General features: G+C 39.2%; 1 protein-coding gene across 5 annotated transcripts in view; it reads right to left on the reverse strand.

Moving 5' to 3' along the window:
* RALGPS1 (Ral GEF with PH domain and SH3 binding motif 1) overlaps positions 1-11,976 on the reverse strand; it is a 549,948-nt gene that overhangs the window by 322,904 nt on the left and 215,068 nt on the right. For all 5 annotated transcript variants that reach the window (XM_044664221.1, XM_044664222.1, XM_044664220.1 and 2 more), the window contains exon 7: positions 5,960-6,086. In XM_044664221.1, coding sequence (XP_044520156.1) covers positions 5,960-6,086 — 127 coding nt within the window. The remainder of the gene's footprint in view (positions 1-5,959; positions 6,087-11,976) is intronic.

The following is an 11,976-nucleotide window of genomic DNA, read 5'->3' on the forward strand; positions in this document are numbered from 1 at the left end:
AAGAACACTGTACACAGAGACTGATATACTATGGTAAAATCGAATGTAATGGACTTCTGTACCAGCAGCAATGCAATGACACAGGACAGTTCTGAGGGATTTATGGAAAGGAATGCTACCCACATTCAGAGGAAGGACTGCAGGAGAGGAAACATATAAGAAAAACAACTGTTTGAACGCATGGGTTGATGTGGACATGATTGGGGATGTAGACTCGAAACTACCACACCAATGCAACTAACAACAATTTGGAAATAGGTCTTGATCAATGACACATGTTAAAACCAGTGGAAATATGCATCGGCCATGGGTGGGGAGAAGAGCGGGGTGTGAAGGGGAAAGTAGGAGCATGAATCATGTAACCATGTTAAAAATGAATATTAATAAATGTTTTAAAAAAAACGTAATTGACCAGAAGTCCTGGTGGACATTTGGGACCTGGCTCTGGCCAGGCTTTTTACTGGCAATAGGTCATTCCTTATTCTAATTACTTCCCTATCACATCTTGAGTCATGGCTCCGGGGGTGAGAGAATAGGCCCTGAAGACTGTGTATTTTTTTCCATAATTACAAATAAAAAATCCTTTCATCCAATGTATATCCAGAATATGTCTTATCTCCCCTTTCAGTAACTGAGTAGGGTTCACATTTCTCTATTTTATCAAAGGCATCATCTTATTTTTCTCCTCTTAGTGACCAAGGACCCATCTTCGGAGTCCTCTTTCCCTTCTCCTTTTCCCTTGTCTCACACCCAATATGTTGTAATATCTCCCATATCTGACTCTTTCTCTTTATTCCTCTAGGCCAGGGGTGGGTAACATATGGCTCTTGAGCCATATCTGGCTCTTTTGAGGGCCAGATATGGCTCTTTCTGCAGGAGCCATAAAGTCAATTTTTCTTCAGGCACTGTTACAGGAGCGTGCACTGTGAGCACTGTACGGCTCTCATGAAATTACATTTTTTAAAATGTGGCGTTTATGGCTCTCACAGCCAAAAAGTTTGCCAACCCCTGCTCTAGGCCCTCTACTTCTTTCACAAGCTCATTATCTTGCCTAAACTATTACAATCACTTTCCAATAGGTCTCCTTGCCTCCAGTCTCTCCCACTCAATCCCATTCTAAAGTCAGATTAATCTTCCAATTCATATTTCTGATGAGGTCATTCATCCACTCACAACATTCAATGGCTCCCCATCATTTCTTGAATGAAGTTAAAACTCTAGAAATTAGATTTCATGGCCTTCCATACTGTACTTCCAATCTATTTTTCCATTCTCATCTCAATGATTAGCATTTACAGCTTCCAAATTCTAGCCTAAAGTTTCTATTAATTATCCTCCATCCATAGGATTTCGAATCACAGGAGCTGAGTCTGAATCCCATACCTCCCCCCTTTATAACCTCTGTGACCTTAGGCAAGCCAATTAACATCTTTGGGTATCAGTTTTCTTAAATATAAAATAATTAAGGGGTCAGACTAACTGATAATAAGGTCTTTAATACTCTATATCCTGAGTTTTTAATAATTTTCCATCTGGTGACAAGGTCTTACTTGTCTTTCAGTACCCATTTGAGATTCTTCTTCTATAAAAATCTTCCCTTATTTTCTCTGGTGGAAGTGAGCTTTCCATCATGTGCTCTGATAGCACTTTTTCCTCCTTTTCTACCCTTATGAAACTTGAATTTTCATTCTACCTGAGTTCTTCTCATCTCCTATAAAAGACTAGCCTGAGATTGTTTCTTCTTCACCTTTTCACCCTTCGTAGTGCCTTGTACACAGAAGTACTAAATGGACTTTTGCTAAATGAATGAAGAAATTAGTCATTAATGATCAAAACAGACTTCTGCAGGGACTCCAGAAGCAAATTGGAAGACACCTCAATTACAAAATGAGTCTATCTTTTTTAAAACGTGCCCATACTATCATGTTTTTCAAGCTATGTTGCAAGAGGACTCTCAGCACGTGGACTGCACACAGGAGCATGTAGCCAACGGGCTCCAGAGCATGTGGAAAAATGAACTGAGCCTCTTGCTTTCTGGGCTAGGAACACCCTCCTGACTGCACAACATGGGAAAACTTCCTTACAGGCAAGAAAAGACACATTCCCTTTGGAAAGTTTGCTATTCAGGCACTTTCCATGGAAGTATTTTTTTTTCCCTTTTTAATTGTGACCAAAACACAAGCCCTAGAAATACACAGCTCAAGCAGCTTTTGAACTCTGCTGGTGAGGCTGACCAAGCCAGCATGAAAAATCTAAGTGAGGCCAGTTGCTGCTCCCCAAGTATAATTTAAGAGAAAACGAAGAGCGGCAGAAGGAACTCTGCCAAGGGAAAAAAGGAATGGTCAAGTTTCAGGCATTTTTTCCTATAATGTGCTTTTCCAGGAATTATGTAACTTCTCCTCTTTAGATAAACACATCCTTTCAAGGGAGGTGGGGTGAGGGGGGGACATTCTTTCAAGAGGAAAAGTTTATTGAAACCATTCTCCCGAGTTGGACAGGTTGTCCATGCAGAGGAAGCCCCACTTCTTCAAGGGGTAGTGCACCAAGAATGTTCCTTCTTGTCTATATCATTTCACCTAACTTTTAAGCACTGACCAGGAAGAGGGATTTGACTTGCGCTTGGACCCACAGGACAGCAGTAGGAGCAATGGGTGGAAGCTGAAGAAAGACAGATTTTGGCTCACTCTTCAGGAAAAACTTCCCCAACAATGAGAGCTGTCCAAAACTGGAGTCGGCTACCTCTGGAGATGGTGACTTCTCCTTTCCTGTAGTTTCTGAAGCAGAGGACAGCTAATTGTTTATGTCAAGAAGACTATAGAGGGAGGGGATTCCTTCTTAGCTACAAAGCTGACCAGAGGACCTTTAAAGTCAGGTACAACTCTAAAATTCTGTGCTATAAGAGAATACTGATCTGGTAAGATCATTAGCTCATAGTTCTAGAGCTGGAAAGAGCTTCTGAGTCCACCTGCCCCTATCTCTAGACCATTTGACAGATGGGTAAACTGAGGCCTGAAGAAGCTATGACTTATCAAAAGTCTCACAAGTAGTGTTAGGAGAGAGGTTTGAGCCCAAGATATCTGATTACTGAGCTATTTGCTATACCACAAAGATCTCCTATAACCTCAAGATATTAAAAGAACCAGAGGATGGCTATCTACCATATTGGGTGGATTCTATCTCAGTGGAAGACGAGTAAGAAAACACAGATAAGAACAGAAAAGGACAGGAAAACAAGGACAGCCTTTAATCTGAAATGCTTGAGAACATTTATTTTTAATGGGCTTTTGGAAACCATTGAAGCATCGACTCCAATGGAGTCCCAGAAGGAGAAAACATAGAATATTCTCATTTCACAGTCTCCATTAGCCCTGCTCTCAATTCTTTCTTATCTAGTTGCTTCTACTTCCCTAGTCAGTGAAAAACTTAACAATTGGACTATATACAAGCTCATGGAAAGCTTGGCCTCACCTTCTGATGAAACCACAGAGTGAGTGACTTTACCTTTGGTCACCAGATCCTGTTGCTTCCACCAATATAACTAAAAATCCTTCAAAAAGGAGAAGACAGTAACTAAAGAGGCCTTTCAGCTATAAGCACATTAGCAGATGGGACAGTGCAGATGCCAAGGAGTGTCTTAGAGGCCAAAGGAGATGTTACTATTTGTTATTTCAGGTTATTCAAATGCAGGGATATTTAATTTTCTCAAAACCTACAACAAAATGATTGAAAAAGAAGTAACTTTAAGGATTTGGAGGGGTGTCTCTTTAGAAGTGTGACCCCCAGAGTTATAAGGGAAGAGCTTTGCTTTAAATTGCTCTAGTATTATAAAAATTATTATTATAGGAATGAGATTTATTTTCTTATAGGGATATGAGTTAATATTACTGGTGACTGATAATAATAGTGTTAGGGCTGAAAAGGCCCTTAGAAATTGCTTAGTTCAATAATAATAATGGTGATAGCTGACATTTGTATAGCATTTATAAGTTTATATGTGAGCTCTACATATATTATCCCATTTGGTCCTTGAAATAACCTTGTGAAGTCAGTGCTACTATATATAACCTCTGTTTTATAGATGAGGATACTGAGACTCACAAAGGTGACATGACTTGCCTAGGATTTAAACTTGGGTCTTCCTGACTCTCACGCAAGCATTCTATCCACTGCACAAACTAGGTTCCTAGTCCAAGCTCCTCAGTTTACAGAGAAGAACACTGAGCTCCAGAGAAACTTGCTTAAAGTCACATAGATATTAAGTAGCAGAACCTGAACTTGAACTCAAGTCCCATGGCTCCAAGTTCAATGTTCTTTCCCTTATATCATCCTACTTCTTAGTTCTTTTTTTGGCAACTGAAAAATGTGTTCTTGGGCTTTTTCCCCAAAAGCTGTGTTCAGGTAACCTCTTCCCTGTTCAACATTCTCTGTCCAAAAGCCTCAGCAATAAGAGTCTCAGAGAGTACAAATAAGGAAGACTCAACTGAATCCTATAGCTATAGAGATACCAAAGGAAAGTGTGGGTATTCCTCAATGATTTATCCTAGATTCCCTCCTATTCTTTCCACACTCCATTGATGATCTCATGGATTCAATAATCATCCTTATGTAGATGATTCTCAAATCCATTCCCAGTCTTTCTATTGATCTTCAGTCCCCAACTTGCCAACTGCCTACTGGACATCTATTTCTGGATGTCCTGGAAGAATCTCAAAATCACTAGATATAAGACAGAAGTCATTATATTTCCTCCCAAATCCTCCTCAAAACTTTCTCATTTCTGTTGAGAGTGCCACCATTCTTCCAATTGCCGAAGTGCACAACCTCAAGAATCATTCTTTACTCTTCCCTATACTTTGATTCCTGACCCTCTTCCACTAATCACTCAGCTGCAAATTCATGACATCTATGGCATCAGTCTCCTTCTCTCCACTCACCAAGCCCCTACCCTGATTCAAGTCCTCATTGCTTCTCACCAGAAGTACTGCAATGGTCTCTTAATTGCTTTCTCTGCCTCCAGCCCCTCCACCTCTAATTCATTCTCCAAACAACTGCCAAATAGATGATTCAAAAATATCGATTATGTCTGGATCATACTACCACTCATAAATCTCTCTCTTTTTTCTAGGATAAAACATAAAATCATCAAGACCTTTTCTGATTCCCAAAATTATTAGCATTTTCCTTGAAATGTTTTATCTATTTTTGTCTTTATCCTTCCATATCCTCAGTAGACTATACATTCCCTAAGGGCAAGGACTCTTTCATTTTTGTCTCAGCGTTTGTGTCTATATCTACCTATCTATGTATCTATCCATCTATCTGTCTGTCTGTCCATCCATCTCTCTATCTACACTCGTATATCCACATATGAATACAGATCCAGATATTAGTATAGTATTTTTTGCAAAATAAGTGTTGGATAATTATTTGCTGAATTAATTTGAACAACAGAGTTTCTTCTTCCAAGTGATGATGAAAAATCTAACTTCCCAGGAGCTCTGAGGACAGGCACAGAAGGAGTGAGAGTCCATATTATAGAATCACAGAATGTAAGCACTAGAAAGCACTTGAGAAATTATGAACGCAACATCATTACTCTTATAGCTGAAAAACCCATAGAGGTAATGTAACTTGCTCAGAGTTGCATAGCTGCATATGTGACATACATGTCATATATGACATAGCCATAATTCAGACCCAGATTGTCCTTTTCCCATTACACTTCATTACACAGAATTGCATTTTATTTTCAGGCCCAATGCAGAGTAGAGACATCCCCAAAGTCAGTTCCCAGTAGGACTATCATTTCCCTGAGGTAGAAATTCAGCTAGTCCAAGGTCTTATTCACCTTGTGCATTCATAGTAGAGCACTTGACAATTTGAAATCAGAAACTATAAACATTTCATAGAAATCTGAACATGTTTTTCCAAGCAGAAGAGTCTCTTCTGAGCCACCTACCTAAATAGGGAATACTAGGGACCATCTTCAGGCTTCGGATATACTCTCGAGTCCTCTTATAATTATCTTCCTTAGACATCAAGTAGTCCAGCTTTTCAAAAGTGGTCTTGTCTTTTCGATTCAAAAGCTGAAGCAAAGAAAGAACAATTCAGTATAAGGAGAACGAAATCACAGCTGGTAGGCAAAAGGAAGCAAATGTGGTCACGGAACATACAAAAATATTTTCAATGGCATATTTGTTCCTTTAAAAAACTGAATATTATAAAGAGGTTTTTCCTTCATAAAGTAACACTTCACACAGAAATGGGATACTTGGTAGCCTGACTTGCATTTTCTTTTCCTTAGATATAGCCAGATCCCAATTAGAGTGAAAAGGGAATCCCAAAATGTGGTTGCATTATTTGAATTCTCATGGTATATTTCCATCAAGGTAGAACTAATGACCATATTTTACAAAATAATAACTTTGAATAGTAGTGTGAACTCCAATATGTGAGACCAATCCAGGGGATTTGTTGTTCACGCTAACTGGGATATAACTAAACTGTGACACACAAATGGACTCTGGTTAAAAAGATTTAGATTTGGGTCCTGCCTGGGCTGTGTAACCTTCAGAAAATCACCACATCCTTCTGAGCCTCAATTTTGCTCTCAATAAAAAGAGACTGGATTAAATTATAATTATGTTCAGCATTCAGAAGCTATGTGATCAACTATGTCAGTTTTCAAGTTGCTTCATTTATTTTAAAATAATTTTTGTTATAAAATTAATAAACCTCAACACCAAAGAAATGAGCAAAATAATAAATAAACAAAGGTACATATGGAACCACAGGCTTTAAATTATTTGCAATTTGCTAAAAGAAAAAATATACATGTGTAAATATAAGCAAAATACTACTAATAGTACACTGTGTAATCTGATCTTTTTTTAATCTGTGTAATAAGCAGCTTCGGTTGCAATACTATACTGCTGGAGTGAAAAGACATGGGTTCAAGTCCTGGCTCTCCAACTTATCAGCAGTGTGACCTTGGACAAGTTCCTTCTTCTCTCTGGACCTCAGTTTCCCCAGAAATACAAGAATAACTGGTGTCTGACATTTTAAAGTTTATGAGATGTTTCACATACATTATCTTATTTAAGCTTTATAATAAGCCTGTTGAGTAGATACTACAACTATTGTTATAATTTTTGAGGTGAGAAAAAACAAACTTAGGGAGATTAAGTGACTAACTCATAATCACTTGGAAGCCTAAGTATCAGACACAGGACTTGACTGAAAGTCCAATACTGTATTCCTTAATTTCAAACTGCTTCTCCATGGCCAACTACCTTTAACAATTGAGGCTACAAATATCAACAGTCCTGTGATCCAATAAAATATCATGTCATTAATGTCAAGAGAAACAAACGTCTCTCCCAGTTATAAGGATTTCAGTCAGAAGGTGCTTGAGGACAGGTATGCCTGAGTAGGAACATGCCTCCAATCTCTACCTTCTCCAAGTCACCCACCACATAATTCTTTAGTCCTTCAACAGAATTGTAATTTCATTGATAAGGTTCTGTTCTCTGATGGTGCAGACTGTCACTTTTCTACATCATGTTATCCTGTGTAAGTCCCATTCTCCCATATATCCTCCCCAGAGGACCTAGCCTATGAGCTACAGGCCTCCTTCTAGGTCTAGACACAGTTACCATGTTCTCAGTATAACAGTCAGCCATCTCTCTGTTATACTCTCCTCTTATTATGTGGATGGTCCATTTCTTTTTCTGGTCACACATTCCCTTCCTAAGATCTTTTACACCACTTCTTGCACACAAATATTGTTGGGAAAGCATTGCAATCTACATACACCCACAGTACATGTGGTCATTATTCTTTAGGTCATCTTTATTTCTTATTCTTTAGAAGTTGGGGTAATCCTTCATTTTCAGACTATCGATATAAAAGTATGTTAAGAAAATGGGGTCTTTGTGTCAGGGAGCAGCTTAAGCTCAATGAAAGAATCACACAATTTCCCAAATGTAAATGAGTCTATTTTCTTCCTCCTGTTCGATTCTAGGTGCATATCATTCTCCTTCTGTAATGTGTACCAATGGATTAACTCAATGGGCTGCCTATCTAATTGCATGTTATAGTCTGGATAATAAATGCTTTTTAAAAATAATTTCTTCTTTCCTTTATGGATTTTTTTAGCCATTCTCTTTTGAGTGATGATAAATGACAATGAGAAAAGCTCTAAAGTATTTTGGAACAAAGTTCAGTCAAAAAATGTTGTCTTCCTATCTGCCTTTTGATCCAGCCATAGCACTGTTTGGATTATACCCCAAAGAGATAATGAGGAAAAAGACATGTACAAAAATATTTATAGCCATGCTCTTTGTGGTGACAAAAAATTGGAAAATGAGAGAATGTCCTTCGATTGGGGAATGGCTGAACAAATTGTGGTATCTGTTGGTGATGGAATACTATTGTGCTCAAAGGAATAAAGACCTGGAGGAATTCCATGTGAACTGGAATGACCTCCAAGAATTGATGCAGAGTGAAAGAAGCAGATCCAGGAGAACATTGTACACAGAGACTGATACACTGTGGTACAATTGATCATAATGGACTTCTCTACTAGCAGCAATACAAGGATCCAGAGCAATGATGAGGGACTTATGAGAAAGAAAACTAGCAACATTCAGAGGAAGAACTGTGGGAGGAGAAGCATAGAAGAAAAATAACTGCTTGAACACATAAGCTAATGGGGATATTATTGGGGTTGTAGACACTAAATAATAAATCTAGTCTAACTATCAATAATATGGAATTAGGTCTTGAGCAATGATATAAAACCCAGTGGAATTGTGCATAGGCTAAGGGGGATTACGGGGGTTTGGGGGAGAATGAAAGAACATGAAACATGTAACTAGGGAAAAATATTCAAAATAAAAAATTTTAAAAATGTGGTCTTCAAGTGGAAGCAAATAAAGGATATTGCCATCTATGGAGATACATTTGTCCATCTGAATTCTGTGCAGAACCTGTCCCATGAGAGTAGCAAATGCCTTTGGGGAGAATATAATTTTTTTTTTCATTTGACTGATACTGACAACCAAAGAGGTAATGGAACAAAATTCTCTTTGGTTGCATCCATCAAGGAATCTTGTGTTATTTTAGCATCTACAGAAGAGATGCATTGTTGGAAAATACTGAGAAATTAGGAATGATGATGTTGTTAATCTTCTATAGAAGCTGGAAGGAATGAGATCAAAGATGCATGCAGAGGGACTGACTATGGCAAGGAGAAGGGGGATCTCTTGATCTGAAACTAGAGAGAAGGATTAAATAGTGGAGGGAGATATATGAATTATGTGAGTTGAAGAAAGGGAAAGGGAGAGCTGTCCACAAATAGTCTTAATTTTGGTCAAGTGTGAAATAAAGTCCTTGGTTGAGAGGGTGGAGAATGAGGCATTATAGGAGATTTAAGAAGACACAAGAAAGTTTAGAACACCCATTGTAGAGAATAGGGTATTTCTCTTGATTCAGTGAGGGCATGATTGAAATTAGATAACATTAACACAAGTTTGTTGTGGACCCAATCATCATGGTTTCATGATCTTCTCTGGCTCTGCTCAGTACATTGTGTATAGGAATGATGATAATAGATGTCAGAAGGAATTTAGGACTGGGGTTTAGCAAGATGTGATTGGCAGTGGAAAAAGGGGAGCAAGAGGTTCCAGAATGGAGTACAGCATAGAATTGAGCTGGTTCACCAAAAGGTCAAATATGGAAGGGAAGATAATATAATCAATTTGAGGTTAGTAGTTTGGGAAAGAACTTAGGGATGGAGGGCCAAATATCACAGTGCAGACAAAGATCATGATTATAGGTCATAAGACATAGGGAAATACGGAATGATAAAAGATCATGATCAGGTAAAGGAATTTTGCAGTTTGTGAACAAATAAATGGAACATTTGAGGGTGATGGCAAGATCAAGAATATGACCATCTCTGTGTGTAACTAAAGGAGAAAAGAAGAATAAGTTTAAGAATTGAGTAGATGAAGGAACTAGAAATTTGGGGAATTTTAAGGAGTAACAATATATATTCATAAGTCCCCTAGTATGAAGACAGGAGATGTCATGTAAGTGGTAAGGGTCTTGTGTTCGCTGACAAACTAGGAAGAGGGGTCTGATGAGAAATATGGGCTGTGGGGAGGGGTAGAGTATGTGTGTAGCAGAGGGCTACATAATGAGGAAAGGCTTTTCTATAAGCTACTGAGGTAGAACTGAGTATGCATTTTAAAAAAAGACTCCCACAGGGACTACTCAATCTTGTTTTCCTCTGGTAGGGATCATGGCAAGGTCTGCTGTGAACTTCTGCATGAGTTCAGATGTAGTAGCCATACTTGTAGCCTATTTTTTACCAAGGCCTATTGTTATATTGAAACTCTGGGAGCAGAGAGTCTCACCCTTGATTGACAGGTGAGGACCATTGGATCTTAGAATGTTCCCAGAGGCCATGAGGACAGGGGAGAAAGTGGTTGGCCAGAGGGGTATAAATACCCTGGCAGCCCTGGCTTTTGGTTCCTTTCACTTCCCTTTGACCTGAGATCTGTGGATCCTGGTCTTTTGGGGATCTGTGACTTGCTTGGCTCAACCTTGCAAGAACCTCCTGTCTTGTACGTGATTAGCATTGCCAACCTGTACCCAGACCATCAATCTTCTTATTCTACTGTCCCCTATATATTTAGGAATTCAAATCATCTGTAATTATCTAGGAATCCCAGGGCCTGGGAGGGATCCGGGAAGTGGGCAGGAGAAGAAGAAGAGGGTGGAAAAGGGGTGGATCCTGAAGGCTGTATAGGCATAACATCTAGCAGGAAGAAGAAGCTGAAAGACATCAAACAGCAGCTTGCTTGCTCTGGTTTGGCTGTGGCCAGGCTGAGCCAGAGGAGCTAACTAACCAGAATCAATTACCTGCCTACAGCTCTGAGGGTTTACTATTACCAAAATTAGTTTAGGGTTTCCCAATTCCTCTACCCATTTCCCAGTACTCCATCTTTGCTAAAATATAGATAAAACTACTCAAGTACCTTCCTGGAGTGGTTATTTCATAGCTTCTCTAGGAAGGGACTCACGCAGTCAGATAAACCATTACCAAGGCTAATAGAGCCCAATATCTATCATCAATCAACCCCAGGTGGGACCTGAAGGGATACCATCCATTGACCTGAAGGATCCTGCCTGGGCACTGTTATAAAGGAGGGAGGTGTTACATCATCTATCTAGGTGGCAAGCCTCAGTTGATCTTGCACTAGCCACATATCTGGACTTCACTGCTGTCACACAATATATCCATCTCTATCAAACCCTATATATGTTTATGAATACATAGCAACTTTGTTTTTTGCCTCTATTTGTTCTTTCCTACTCATAGGAAGAGGAATATTGGTAGTTAAGTTCATACCAGAGTTTGCTAACCGGTAAGCTGGATAAATGAATTTTGAGATTCAGCTCAGGCAAGAATAAGTCAACAGGAGTAACTTATCTAGCATTTAGGCAACATTCAGAAGGAAGCTTTGCAGGATGCTCCTACTTTCCCCTTCATCCCCCCCGCTCTCCCCCCAACCATGGCCGATGCACATTTCCACTGGTTTTAACATGTCATTGATCAAGACCTATTTCCAAATTGTTGTTAGTTGCATTGGTGTGGTAGTTTCGAGTCTACATCCCCAATCATGACCACCTCAACCCATGCGTTCAATCAGTTGTTTTTCTTATATGTTTCCTCTCCTGCAGTCCTTCCTCTGAATGTGGGTAGCATTCCTTTCCATAAATCCCTCAGAACTGTCCTGTGTCATTGCATTGCTGCTGGTACAGAAGTCCATTACATTCGATTTTACCATAGTATATCAGTCTCTGTGTACAGTGTTCTTCTGGCTCTGCTCCTTTCCACTCTGTATCAGTTCCTGGAGGTCTTTCCAGTTCACCTGGAATTCCTCTACTTTATTATTCCTTTGAGCA

Source organism: Gracilinanus agilis, chromosome 2 (assembly GCF_016433145.1).
Source record: "Gracilinanus agilis isolate LMUSP501 chromosome 2, AgileGrace, whole genome shotgun sequence".
Taxonomy (NCBI): domain Eukaryota; kingdom Metazoa; phylum Chordata; class Mammalia; order Didelphimorphia; family Didelphidae; genus Gracilinanus; species Gracilinanus agilis.